Below are 14366 nucleotides of genomic sequence, written 5' to 3'. Positions count from 1 at the left end.
ATGACGTTTTAATCTACTAATCATGACGACCAAAAAAAAAAAAAAGAGGGTTAAAACTCTACAAGACGTGGTACGATGCAAATAATTTACAAATTTTATCATGTAACATGCAAATAAGCAAATAATTTACAGCATTTTTTTAGTTCCACTCTAACGCACTAAAAGACCAGTCTTATTTTAACGCTTATTTTTATATCTATTCCCCATCATCATCTGTCACTGAATTTTTAACTCTCAGGCACCTCCGAATAAGAAGACTTCCCAGTAATCACTTCTTTTAGTTCTCACATTTTTTTTAAAGAAGAGCTGAGCTGCAAATGAATCCCGTTAGTTAATAATATCCAGTACACGTTCCCCTCTACATCCGTCTCTTAGATTCCTTCAGAGCCAACACATTCTTCAGCCTCCACATCAGCCTAACAGGGTTACGATTTTGGACCATAACAGGGAACGCTAGAAAATTAAAACAAAAGGGTGAAGCCTGCTCGATTTGGGGCCATGATAGTCTTGTCTTTAAGGCAGGAAGCGCTATTCAGCTCAGATCAAAACCCGCTTCTGCGCTTATGGCGTACATCAACTTGGTCTCTAGTAGCTCTTTGCTGCATCATTGACAAAAAAGACATGTTTAACTACAGCACCAAGTGCAAGAAAATGTACTTTGGCAACAAATGATTTCTGTTTACTGAGCAAAAACCAAAAAGAGATTTGTAACTTCACAAGAGGACAAACCTTTGATAAGGCGGAAGCTTAAGAAGGTTCATACAAGTGGCTGCTGTCGGTAGTCTATCAACTGATTCGTTACTCGCACTACCAGCAGCCCTGAAACAATTTCCAAACGAGGATGGATCTTTTATAATTATGTTACCTGTCCAAATCCCACAAAAGTCAAACACGTTTGTTAATCTGTGTAATTTACCTTTGTATGCAGAATGCAGGTTCCAAGTATTTGAAACCGAGCAGTGGTCCTCGTGAACAGCCCGTCACAAACCTGAAATTGAAGATGATACATATACCTCTTAGTTCCATTAACGAAAACAAATAGACTATAGTAATCATTGGGTACAAAGACTGTAGTAACTGCGAAATTTGACCTACTTTAAGAATTTCTTCTGGTTTTCAGTTGAGAAGCTTTTCATAACTTCCCAGAACATATCGATCACATAATGTCCCTGTCAAGAATATAGCGACGTAATTATACAACAATGTTTCAAAAGTATCTCTACGCTAATTCACAATGGCATTTTGGCTGACAGCGAAGAACCACTCACCGCGTGGTAGCCTCCAGCATAATTAGTGTTGTTTCGCAAGTCGTCAATATCCAAACTATCAACTGAACCAGATATGAGAACCTGCAACCAAAGCCCACAAATGAACTTTTCCATCGTTCATGCTCCTTGATGGAACAACTAACAAAGCAAGTACAATAATCCATCGGCACCTGAAGTTCATGCTCATTGAACATGTCGATCCATTCTTTTGGAATGAGTTGCTGAAACCCCCTCAGGAAATGGGAACTCTGCTGGCGTATCTGCATCCGAAAAATGGGATGATATAAAAAGCTGTTGATTTTATAAGGTGGCCTCAGGTGTGCTAAGATAAATGAGAGGTAAGTGGTTCCTAAGTACCTGATAATTTAACCGATGATTGGAAACCAGATGAATGAAAGTTATACCATTCTCATTTGTCACTCGCATGTCATTCCCCCCTGGAAGTAACTCTTCCTCTGTCCTCTCACCATATTCATTATTCAAAATAACAAAGTAAAGCTCCAACTCTGAGATATCACCCTTAAAACGCTGCAAATATCATAATGTAATTGAAGACTTATAAAGTGGACAAAGCTAAAAAGAAAAGAAAAAGAGACAAAATTCTTGTAGGTAAACAATCAAATTCAGTTTCAATGAAAAAAAAACAGAATTCAGCATTTTCGCACATCTATGCTAACAGCTAACTCCCAGTTCCACAAAGCAACAAGAAAATAGATCGTTCAGTAAAACTCACCTTCAGGAATATAAGGTGCCTATACAACTCAGGATCCAGAGAAGGCAAATCGTTCAAATAGTTGTACCTAGCCAAAGAACGATATAAGTTTCACAACATGTTCACAAAGTTATGCGAGCTGAATAAACTAATAACATGACAGGAAGCTGAAGTTGGAAATTTACGTACTTTTGTTTCAATTTGCTGAGGAAAAACGTTGCAAATGGTATATCAACTAGAATCCCTTCAAACATAGCCTGCAACAAGATAGCGGGAAGAAAAATTATGAGTCTTATCCTTACAGATGTAAATCAACTTCAATGAAGACAAAACGCCAAGTTCAACAAATTTCTATGAAAACATGCAAGACAATTATACCCCTAAATCTATTTTCATGGAAACATGGCAAGTAGAACCAGTAATGTATGCAAGTATGATGGATTACTTCTGTCCTACATATATAAGTTTTAAGGAAGAGAAAGCGGTTAGAGTTCAGCATCAAGGCCACCAATCAAATACCATACTTTTGCGAGAAGACTGCCGAGAAAATGAAAGAACTGGAGGTGCTGTTCATGTATCATTCCTGATCCAGGATTAGGATATAGCATGTGATCAGAGGTCTCCTGAAAGAAAGCATGCACAAGATTCAGTTAAAGAAAGACAGACTACATGCAAACATGATGGAGTGTGGTAAACTGTGAATCCACAAAAAAATTGAGTGAGTAAAACTAGACATACGACCTTAAACAACCCGTATTGCACATCAAAAGCTGCTCGGGTAATTTTTTCCATGAAGTCTTTGAAAATGCCACCACCATCAATACCAGCTTCCTCAACGCCGAGTTCATTGACAAATGTCACACGAATCTACAGGCAGTAGTTATTTGCATCATATGTATCGCAAAAATAAAACAAATTAGAGACACAGGAACGAAAATATGGATACGTCGAACCAAAGAATTGCTAGAAGACAGATATCAGGTAAGAGTACTTACCGACCCCCGAAGATCATCCTCTGACAATTGACTCATCTGATTGTAAGCATCTTCCAAGATATGATCTCTTCGTATTCTGAACCGATTTCGAGAAAAAATTCCTGGAGATCCATGACTCTGCCTCGCTGTTGCTAATTGTGTCTACAAATGATGGCCAGCAAGTAAATGCAGCCGCAGCAAAGTAAACAGTGAGCAAGTACATACAGTATAATCCCCCATTGACCCAGATTACTCATGCAAGTTATGTTAATTAGCTCTTCTAGGTTCCTAAAAACCGTACAAAAGATAATCATTCATCAGATATACATATCCTAACAGCCACTCACTGTGAATATTTTGACTCTGCTTGTAAACGGAATCAAGAAAGGAGCTTGCATTAGTATGTAGTTGGCTCTCGTACCTTCAATTATGGCCTGGAGAAAGAAAACAATATCAGCAATGATGGAGGAAAATTATAGTAAATATGATAACCAACTTTCAGTGTTGGCATGTCACACACATTAAACGAAAATGCAGTGTAGTAGTCACCTGAGAGATGAAATATTCATTGACACTGTCAGCTTGGAAGTCACTCGAGGAAGTGAATTGTTGCCGGTTGTTCCAATCTTGCAACTACGGAAAATTTCATCAACAAGGATAATAAAATGAATAAATGATCTTTACCTAGTCAGCTAGTCTTGCTGACTTACAGTCAAAATAGCCATAATTGGTCAAGGAGTGTTAACTTCGTTTCAGAACATACCTGTGAAAGCAACTCAGAGACAACAACCCCAACCCTGTTCTGAATCAACTCAACAGGGTTCTTATTCGAGAGGTCGTTGGAGACAGATTTCCCAGTGTTAGGTTGCGCAAAGGGATTCACCCATAGTAACTGCCATAAAGCCTGGAAAAAAAAAAGCGAACATACACAAAATATTTAGAAAAGTACAAGCATGACACAAAATACTATTCTTTTGGTGAGTCCAAAAGAAACTGTTGTGTAAACATCAAGTTGAATGACCACTGCAACAAAAAAAACATCCATATGATAATACAAAGCCAATCTAGCTTATTATATTTCTGTAGCAGTCTAAGCCCCAGCTAATCGCGTCATTAATTACGTTGAGTCATCAATCATATATCCAAAACTCTTCACGTCGAAGTTGCAAAAATGCTTAATCAAAACACTTACCTGCTTAAGAATAATGATCAGCAACCTGATATCTTGTAGCGATAATGGCTTCTCTCGTTCATAGAACTCTTCATTGTCAACTATCATTAGCATATGCCTGATCATCAACGACAATGTTAAACCACTTTTTAAGTATTAAACCACCCTCACGAAACTAATATACCTATAGACATACGAGAGAGTGACATTTAACTCATACTCCAAAAAAAAGTGGCATTAAATCAAACAAAACTTACTTATAAACAGGACAAAAAACAACCAGAGGTAACAGCCAACCCGGAGCATCCCCTGGAAGGTAAGCTAGGAGTCTAGGCATGGATGACCACTTCTGCTTCTCATGGCATCGTTTCATATAATTCCACAACACAGCTACAAGCTCGGTTCTATAAGCCAAAATTGTCATGATCCGCTCAAGAGGGAGAGTGTTGAATGCTACATACAGAAAAGAACTGGCTGTGCCAATAGCTAATGCTTCTTTATCTTCGTCATATGACTGCGTACTAAGCGGAACTTGATGGAACAAAACATTTGTCTGCAGGGATGAAACTAATATTACTTAGTTTAAGATTAAGAATCAATTGATCCAGAGGAGGCATAGCACTTGAATTAAAATAAAAATAAAAATCACAGAGGAGGGATAGCACTTAATGTACTTCCATATGACAGAGAGTAGGTACATACTAACTGCAGAAGAAAACGTGAGTCTATAGCATTGGTTATCTGCTGCTCCAAATCCCTATTCAAGACTACTTCTGGTACAGCGTCAATCAACATATCATCCTCATCAGGGGAACCTGTATCATGATAACAGTACAAGTCTCTTTCAGAATAAGATCAAATTGGTGAAGAAGTACTGCGAGCAGAATGGACAGGAAATCTTTAGGATAACAAACTGAAGCCATGTGCGAAGATAATATAGCAAGAAAAGAATGCTATACTCTGTCTGCTTTCTTTTTCTGATGATTTCACAGGAGGAAGCGTCTCCAATAAGAAAGTTGCAACTGATGCAATGTCAATTGCCTGGTCAATAGAAAGTAAGAAAAACAAAGGAACATTAGGATCAAACAGAACTGGGAGCAAATAGTATTGGTAAAGTTTTCAAACATTAATGAATGATTTTTCACATCAAATGCAACCCTCTCAATCGTAAAAGCGATTGTATAGCAGCAAAGATAAAATAGATCAATTCTTTCCGCAACACTACCACACTACCACTTTACGTGGCGCTATCACCTGTAGCCAAACTCTGAACCTTCTTTACCCCATATATCAAGTAAATAGAAATACTAATAGAAAAATAATTGTCAATTCTCTAGATATATACATAAGCTGTTGAGTATTCAACATGAACACCTCAAGGTGAATCACTAACAATTAGGAAAAAAAAATCAAGTAATCATGCACTAAAGTACCAACCACAGTAGCTAACACATACACACACAAAGACAAAAAAATAAACTGCATTGGGAACCTACCAAGTCCAATGAACATTCAGGTAGTGACAACACCACATTTGCGGTGTCCAACGTATTACCAAGCAGGCAAGCATAACCAGGGAATTCCAGGCTTGTTTCACTTGGGAGAACACAAGTACCCTTTTGAATACAGAAAGCCATCTGGTGAATGTAGTGTTGACTTAGACTTGGGCTGGCAAAGACCTGGACAATGAGACTATGAGTTTACCAAAGTTTAAATAGATGCTCACGATGAAGATATTATTTAGCTCAGGGTCAAACACAAATTTATAAGAAACAAAAGCTATTATTCGCTTCAATGATATTACATATATTGTGATTAGCTAGCGTTTATCCGTGACTAAGAAACATGAGTTCAGGAACCAACCACTTTCAAGTTTGGGAAGAGCTGCCATATGAAAGGTATTGTAAGGATCATAGATGAGAAACTCCAACGTGGATCAACATCAGGGCAGCAACATGGCTCACGGCCAATATGTGGTACTATCAGTATCAATACTCTTTCTAGTGAAAGGATGCTGTCGGTCATAGTCTGACCACTTGGGCTTTCCTGCAACAAACCACGATTACTTCAGAAGGATAGGTTGCCAACTATAGAACAGCAATCCAATTTAATGCGCAGTAACTTAGAAGAACTAGGTCGTGGGTTATAATCATGGGGAACTGTTAAAAAATACCTTAGCCGTAGTGACCATTTCTCGGACCAGTTTGAATATGTTTCTCTTTTGTAGATAGCTAATTATTTTGCAAACCCAAGGCAGCTTAGGATCTAGCAACAACGTCATTGCCTCCATCAAGATAGCTGTTGAAATGCTAGCTTCTTCAGGAGTAACTAAGAGCTGATCCCTTAAAAGGTACCTGATAATTAAAATCAGAAGGAGGTAAAAATGAATTCAATAACAGAACTCAAAAGGCCAAGATAGCGACGATTGGTCAGCGATTGATACAAAAAGAGCTATACACTCTACAAAATGAGAGATGACAAAGATATGTACATATATATTACCTATTCTGGTGTATAGCCTCGATGCAGGTAAATGCAAGTTTCTTTACTCTAAAGTCCACCAAATTATGCTCAGCGGAATAGTCCAATCCAGAAAAAAGGCCGACAATGTCACCTGTCATATGATGAGAATTTGTAATATCATTAGGCAAGATCCCAGTCGTTTTTGGGAAGAAACTAGAGAAACGATTATCTGTCAAACGCGAAATAAGAATAATATTGTGTATGTGTGAGGATGTAAACAGCAAACGGGAGAGTTTAATTTGTGGTGAAAGGGACATTCCTCGCACAATGTTATAATTTTAATGCTCGTAAGATTAACATATTAAACAAGAGTACGCAGACATAAAAAACTGATTAAGCAAAATGAAAACAAAGAACATGATTCCCCTTACAACGGTTACCTAAGAAGGAAAAGCACTATGATCAAACTCTTGAATGAATTGATTAAAAAGTGTCAACAAAAGATGCATGCTAGATGTTGGAAATACCACTGCTGTGAACGAAATTGTTCATAAGCCGACAAGTCTCCACAAGTATCACAAAATCTCCCGAGTTTTGTGCCTTGATAAAAAATAGAAGCTGACGGAGGAAACTTGAACTTGGCTCAAAGCAATGTCTGTATGCAGAAAAGAAAATGTCAGAAAGGGTTACAATAGACATAATAGTAACCATTTAACCATATTGCGACCAAGAAACTGTAGCAAACATAATAGACCAAAGAAGAATACCTATCGACATTCTGGCACTTATTCCCATATGTTTCACAGAAATCATGCCGCACCTTTGCGCGCTCAATGGCCATAGATCTTCTACCTCGAAAGAATTTCTGTAGCCAAAAATTAGTCAGCACCTTGCCCATCAGAGAGGCATAAACGGTTCAAAAGAAATATTCCCTTAGCCACAACAATTGCGCGTGTCCACATAAGAGGGAACAGAAAAAAAAACAATTTTAAAGTGTTGCATTTGCAGCTCCAGCTAAAATTTTGTAATCGCAATGGTTAAATCCTAAATCCTACTACCCCTCAACAAAACCCACGAGACCTGTACAGCAGGGCACTGTAACAGGAGGCCAAAACCTTAACGAGGACAATGGAAATTCAAAAGCAGGAACCAGGAAAGGAAAATGTCGGTTCAATATCCAATCAAACCTCACAAAGCTATCAAAAGTACACACTACATAGCTCAAAGATTCTACCTTTCTTGCAAAATAACTCAGTATGTTTGTTCTACAACTACATTGCTTAGAAAACACACACACACAAAAAAAATCACCCAGTCCCAAAAAGAAAAGGCTTTTCAATAGGATCATAAATGTTCCTAACCTGAATTTTGAGGGCAGCAGAGTTCTGCTGCTTCTGTAACAACCGACGATTACGCTCCATTCTCGTCTGCTCGAGAAGCTTCCGAGTATCTCTCTCCTTGGTGCTCCGGCCACCTAAATCAACTCGCTTCCGAGTCGATGGATCGCCGGGGAAAAACATGTTCTTGAGCTAAAAACCTAGATTACCCAATACACAATTTCACCCCCCACGGAAACCCTAAGATTTCTCTTATTTCTTACTCAACGCTTCGATTGAAGGAGCCCAAAAGATGTTGATCGGGGTTAACCCTAAAACTTGAGATAACAGAACAAGAGAGATTGATTCTTCAAAGACGAAAACAAGATTACGAATTTGGATGATTCGCGTACAAAGGAGCTAAACAACAAATTTCACAGGAGCAGCAAGAAAGAAAGGAACCAAAACCAATTAAGAGAGAGGGATAGTAATTTTTCGCCAAGCCGACTCTAAAACGAAGGACGGAAACTTCGTGAGTGGTGAGTCTTAATACGACGACGTTTTCGAGTCTTTTAGAAGAAGAAGATTTAATAATTGGGTCGTGTCGTGTTACACGGGAAAACAAAAAGGTTTTGGCATATTTGTTTAGAGAAGAAAAAAATGGTGTCTTTTGGTTGGTTGATTTTTTTTTGCTGTGACATCATTGATTATGTGTTATGGTTTCTCTAGTTATAGTCTTTTATTAGACCCGAGTTCATCATCATGCTCATCATCGACACATGAGCGGAAAATGTCAAGACGGTTAGCTCCAAGGCGTAACGAGTAAGCAAATTTCTTGTAGTCGGCCCATGTGAACGTCCGGTAAAGCCGTGGCTGATCTGCCGCAGTGATGATTGCCGGAAGAGGGCCTATCTTTGCATGGACGGACGGACCGGCGAAGTACGCCGTCGATAGCCTGCTTGCATGTTCGGTAGTCACCGCTCTGTGTCGTACGCTTATGAATCTCCCGTTAGTCATTACCTAGACATGCATTCACAGCAAGCTTAGTAAAATCATATAGAATCTTACATGTTGAAAATTATTATGCTTGTTCGTGAATATGTATATAGGTTGGATTCGACAGAGAAAAAAATTGTACATAAAAAAGATATACGGTTCATTGGTAACACCCGGATATATAGAGGAAAGCTAATGTGTTTTCGGACGTGACCAAGTTATATACTTTTGGAGAAACAGTAACTTGTTGCATACTAAGTTTATCTTTAAAATTTATGTTTGGCGCATATATAACTTTTTTTTATTTTGGTCTACAAAATGAAAATTAAAAAATTATAGATGATGAACAGATTAATTAGTTTATAAAGTAACCAAGATGTTACATATACATAATCAATGTGTAAATGACTTTTAGGGACTGACCTGCAAAAGGTCACCTACGTTTACGCAAAAGGCTGAAGGGTCAGGGGAGACAGAGACCCACCTACCGTCAGGGAACGCCACCTGGAGCCCCCCTACTTCGTTGGATCTAAGAACTGTCAAGATCTGAGGGTCTGTGTGCTCCCCGAACCCAACTCTCGGTAATGACACGGACATATCAGAGAGCTTGGCTCCACTGAGGAATTGATCGGACGATGGGTAGTGATTAAGCCTAAGAACTGAGTCGCTATCAACGGCTCTGATTAGCTTGCTGAAGGTATGAGGTGGGAGCCCTAGTCCTTCAGCCGTGAGATCTAAGATCTCACACGCCAACTGCTTAACTGCTTCAACGTAACAAGTCACTGCCGAGCTGTCAAACAGACATGTCATACATCGCCAGTTGCTCATTATACGGAATGGATATTATGTAATATAAGAGAACATCGAAACATTCATATGTGTACTTTTAGAGTGAAATTAATGAAATACTAGGTTTGTTAGATTAGTGAAATTTAGAAAGCTTAACAGTTTAAGAAAGAAAAGAGCTTTAGATAATTTAAGAACCTCTAAGTCTTTCCATAAGTAAATATTTTAAATTGTTGATGTAAATTTGCATTATACACACTGTACACACAACATGCATTGTCTAAGTTAAAAAAAAAAAAAGTTACCCGTTCCCGCTGGAGTAGACAGACTGAGAAGCTGTACTTCTGAAATTTAATTTGCTGACTCAAATTTAATGTTTTCAATTTGTCAACGACTCAAAGTGAATTTATCCACCAACACAAACAAATATATATATATATATATATGAAGTTGGTTGAAAACACAATTCAAAGTACTTGTTAATTAGTCAATATTACATTTTAATTTTATGATAGGTTCACCTTAGCATTTTTCTGTTCTTATATAACAATTTAAAATTCACTTGTTCATAGACACACTATTAACATAAAAGTAAAAAACAATCAGACTCATATTACTTAACTTAACTATACATATACATGCATGCATGCAATTTTCGTATATATATACGGAAAGGTTCTCGCATTAAATACACAGGAAACTGCATTTTGACATTAACTTATGTATGCATTAGATTATATAACATACACTGATATACAGGTATACTGAACTCATGTTTTATGTTGTATATAATCTTAACTGGTTTTTTACATATTAACCAGATCTGTAAATTAAATACATTAGCCAAGTATAATGTAACGTACCCGAACTTGGTAGATTCGTTACCAAAGGATAACTGAGAAAGTACGAGAGGATTAGTGTGAAAGAGCAAATACTCGACCTCTCCAACATCACCCTTGAGCCCAATGTCCTTCAATCCATAACCGAAGACCGATTTCTTCTCGAGAACCGGTTTAGCGAAGAAGTTTATGGACTCTTGCTCCATCCGGGAGGTAACGTCCGGGTCAACGGCGTGGTTGACAACTTTGAAGAAGCCAATGGTCTCGCAAGCTTTGACTATCTGCATGGACACTCGTGACCTCTCCAAGGACATGTCTATCACGGGTATGTCTTGATCTACGGCCACGATTTTCTGGGACTCCTTCACCATTTTTGGAGAGACAGGAGGAGATATGGATAAGTTTAGAGAGATAAATTGTGCTAGATAGAGAGAGATGAGCTAACGCCTGTGTAAGCACACACATGCGGGAGATATGTATAAAGACTAAAGAGAGAGGAGGATTTGATGTGACCATATAGTGGGCTCACGTTATATTTATATAAATATCCTTATTTTTGAAAACCAAAGATGATTCATCTAAACTCGACATGTATACTTACAAGAATATATGTGTGTGTGTCTAAGCATATACATATTTCTGTGAAAGCAACGTATTAAAGCAACCTTCTCCAATTTAAGTAACAAAGAATTTGCTTCTAAATTTCCTCACACCGTACAAAATTTTAAAAATAGTTAAGTATGACTATATAACCAGCATCCAACATATATACTACAACGAAAATGCTTATATTAGCGGTTATTTTTAAAGTTGCTAATAATTAATTAGTTAAATACACCTGATATTCTTGGAGTGAGCTTAATTGGCAGGTATTCATTAAATTTCAAGTATTCATTTCCAAATTCTGTTATCATATAAAGCTTACAGAGACACCTGCAGAGAAAAAAAATAGGTTTATAATTCGTATGTATACAGTTTGACCTGATTCATATATTTTGGTTATGAAGCATACTTTTGGTTTGTTGAACCGAATATGTATATGTTGAATGTGTGGTCTTAATTATTTGTCGATCTAGAGGATATTGAGAGTTGTTCGATATGACGTCTGATATGAATATTGAGTCTTTCTTCTACGTAATACTAGTAGTTTGAATGGAACGTGATGAGATTTTGGACCAATAACACACCATGAATAAAAAGACAGCAGTTAATATCAGACCCCAAGCTCGGGGAACTGCAATAATATTGATACCCGCGTCCAACTACCCAATCTTCGTTATAATCTAACTCTGCAGACATTGGTCCAAAGTTAGGTGTTAAAATAACACATTTAATTACACTTCGACTTCCCTCCAATTTAAAACAGAATGCAAGCTTAGATCTATTAGTCAGGTTTTTATTCGGCTTCATTTAGGTTGTGTGGATTTCGGGTTGTTTAGTAAACGAGAAATAGCTAGATGTTGAGTAGGAGGGACGATATAGCTGCCAAACTGTACTTATATCCGTTGTAGATTTTAAATGGTTTAAACCCAAACAAAATGTTATTAATTAGTATGTGTTATTTTTGAAGTTTGAAGTTTTACACATCAAAATCGTTATATATCCTCATTCTACAATTGTTTTTTAGATGTGTGTAATTTTGAATCCATAATGTTTGATGAAATGTACATGTCCATGAGTCCATCAAGAGAAGGAAGGAGAAGCTCCATCACTAACAAACCACCTGATTTTAAATGCTTCTTGCATGCTCATGAGTTATTAGGAACAAACAATCGATTATCTATGGTCCAATTCTATATTAAATGTGTGTTTCTTATCTTATAGTATTTCACATATACTTTACTTCTCTGGATATGTATGAGTGAATTATATGATTGGATGTTTTTCTTTTTGTCACCAATTTGATTGGATGTTGGGCGGCCTAACTTTCAATTCTTGTCAAACATTTCGTATAAATATCATTCTCCAAAATAAAGGTGATTGAGCTATATTGGGGTGCCAACAATCTGAAATAATTGTGTAGCTTTTTTGAAAAATTCTACAAGAAGTTTTCATAGTATCAAACTATCAATTAGTCAAAGTTTCTCCTGGACTTGAGGAGCCTATAAAAAGGTTACTGAATTTATCTTCTTCTACTTTTATACGGTTATACACCGAGGCATTAATAGACGAAAAAAAGTTTTGATCAATACTGATCACTTGGACTGAACAAGGGATTTCACAATGTATAGTTATTGTATATATTCAAAAACAAAAACAAAAAAATTGAGTCGGAGAAAAGGTAAACCGGGACTTAGCTCGGTTTGTTACGGGTCATTAATGGGCAGTACCAAATTTGGGTCACTGATACTATTGATGATATATCGGGCCGAGAGGGCACATTTAATCAAAAAGAGAACGTATAAAACAAATAGCCCAAAAAAAGTTATTCCGCTTTGAGGGTTGGGTTTGTTTAACTCATATAAGAAGCATGGACACGCCTCGTCTACGTCAGACTCAGACACGATGAAGATGGGAGACCATATCTTAAAGACTAATGTAACCATGGATCCTATCATCCTAACATGATATGATTAGAATTATAAAAACGTTAAAAGCACTACAATCGTCAACTTAATCTTAGATCTTTATAAGAAAATCATTAGTTTCAAATTATTAACGTTATGTAGAAACAAAGTGGGAATCACATGAAAATTGGGTAAGGGAAAAAAACAACAGTAAAGCCAAAAATAGTGGAGAGAAAAAGAAAAATAATAAGAAGAAGAGAGAGTTGATGAGTGAGCCATGTTAAGATGTTACCCATTCTTAGTATAAAGTTTGAACATCTTGTCCCATCTTTCTTCTTCATGTCCCTTCCATTTACATACACGTTTCATGTATATATCACTTGCATTTACAAATGTATGTATGTTTGTATATATCTATATTAGTGGTGCATTGATCATCATGGTTTATAATGAGAACAAATGCTTTTTAAACTCAAAACAAACACATATGCGGATATGCCCTTTTGTCGATGTGTAGTACTAGTATGTAAACACATTACCAATTCTTGGATGAATTATAATAGACCGATTTCGTATGAACTTTTTTTTTCGTAATTCACGTGAAAAGCGAAAAGGTGACTAGAACTAGAATTAGGGATACTGTATATATATATATATATATATATATATATATATATATATATATATATATGCAAAATTAGAGTGTTGGAGAGGATAAAGCATTCGGGCTCTATACTTGTATACCGTGCGTAAGATCAAAACGTTAAGTAAATAAATCGGTTCAATACAATTATCAACAACAAAAAAAAACGACTCAATAGTATAGTACTATAGTTTATAATACTTCATTTCTAAAAGGATGCATTTTTAGTATTTTAAATGTTTTCGTGCAAAAGATACTTGAACTATATAGTCTATAGAGAGGGTATTTTCAATATTGCATCCAATTTAAAATTCTAAAAAGAAATCATTTTATGTCTGCGAAAAATTCCAAGACTTTTTAATGCAATGTTTGGTACCGGTAAAGAATAAAGGAAGTAAAAATATGTTGCAAACCCTCTTTTGAGTTCTTTTATTTTCAATCGTCCACTTGGAGACACAATCATTTCGTTGTAGAACGTACCACCACCATAACATTATATAAATAAATATAACCAAAAATAAAAATGCCGAATTTATTCATCTGTAAAGTTTTCTTTAATTATTGGAGTACAATTCTTTGTTGTATTGAAATTGTCTTAAAAAGTCGAAGATGGCAATGATTAAACAAAAAATTGGCATTGATATTGGGAATTGATTTTGAGTTTTTGACCAAAGACTTTTCGTATAATTAA

The 14366-nt window shown here is 36.6% G+C and overlaps 2 protein-coding genes across 3 annotated transcripts; both read right to left on the bottom strand.

Moving 5' to 3' along the window:
• Positions 1–68: 68 nt before the first annotated feature.
• Positions 69–9162, bottom strand: LOC104746060 (E3 ubiquitin-protein ligase UPL6). 2 transcript variants are annotated; one of them, XR_015582763.1, is made up of 26 exons: positions 7950–8467; positions 7356–7453; positions 7116–7243; positions 6628–6739; positions 6299–6479; positions 5989–6171; positions 5622–5804; positions 5085–5166; positions 4828–4940; positions 4383–4678; positions 4147–4243; positions 3718–3858; positions 3504–3587; positions 3376–3388; positions 2976–3116; positions 2722–2847; positions 2505–2603; positions 2170–2237; positions 2002–2068; positions 1626–1796; positions 1439–1528; positions 1269–1349; positions 1096–1169; positions 917–988; positions 730–819; positions 69–599 (listed from the first exon to the last, which is right to left on the bottom strand). XR_015582763.1 is itself a non-coding variant. In XM_010467445.2 (26 exons), exons 1-26 carry the CDS (start codon positions 8106–8108, stop codon positions 533–535), a joined length of 3090 nt encoding a protein of 1029 aa, XP_010465747.2. In that variant the 5' UTR covers positions 8109–9162; the 3' UTR covers positions 69–532. The 2 variants fall into 2 exon arrangements, 1 of the variants encoding a protein (XP_010465747.2); XM_010467445.2 differs by having other exon boundaries at positions 3302–3388; positions 7950–9162.
• LOC104746059 (gibberellin 2-beta-dioxygenase 4-like) lies at positions 8475–10996 on the bottom strand. Its single transcript, XM_087489474.1, has 3 exons — positions 10550–10996; positions 9324–9690; positions 8475–8924 (listed from the first exon to the last, which is right to left on the bottom strand). Exons 1-3 carry the CDS (start codon positions 10894–10896, stop codon positions 8634–8636), a joined length of 1005 nt encoding a protein of 334 aa, XP_087345600.1. The 5' UTR covers positions 10897–10996; the 3' UTR covers positions 8475–8633.
• Positions 10997–14366: the final 3370 nt, after the last annotated feature.

This window comes from Camelina sativa, chromosome 15 (genome assembly GCF_030686135.1).
Source record: "Camelina sativa cultivar CO46 ecotype springtype chromosome 15, ASM3068613v1".
NCBI lineage: Eukaryota > Viridiplantae > Streptophyta > Magnoliopsida > Brassicales > Brassicaceae > Camelina > Camelina sativa.
This window is presented reverse-complemented; position numbering and strand designations above follow the sequence as displayed.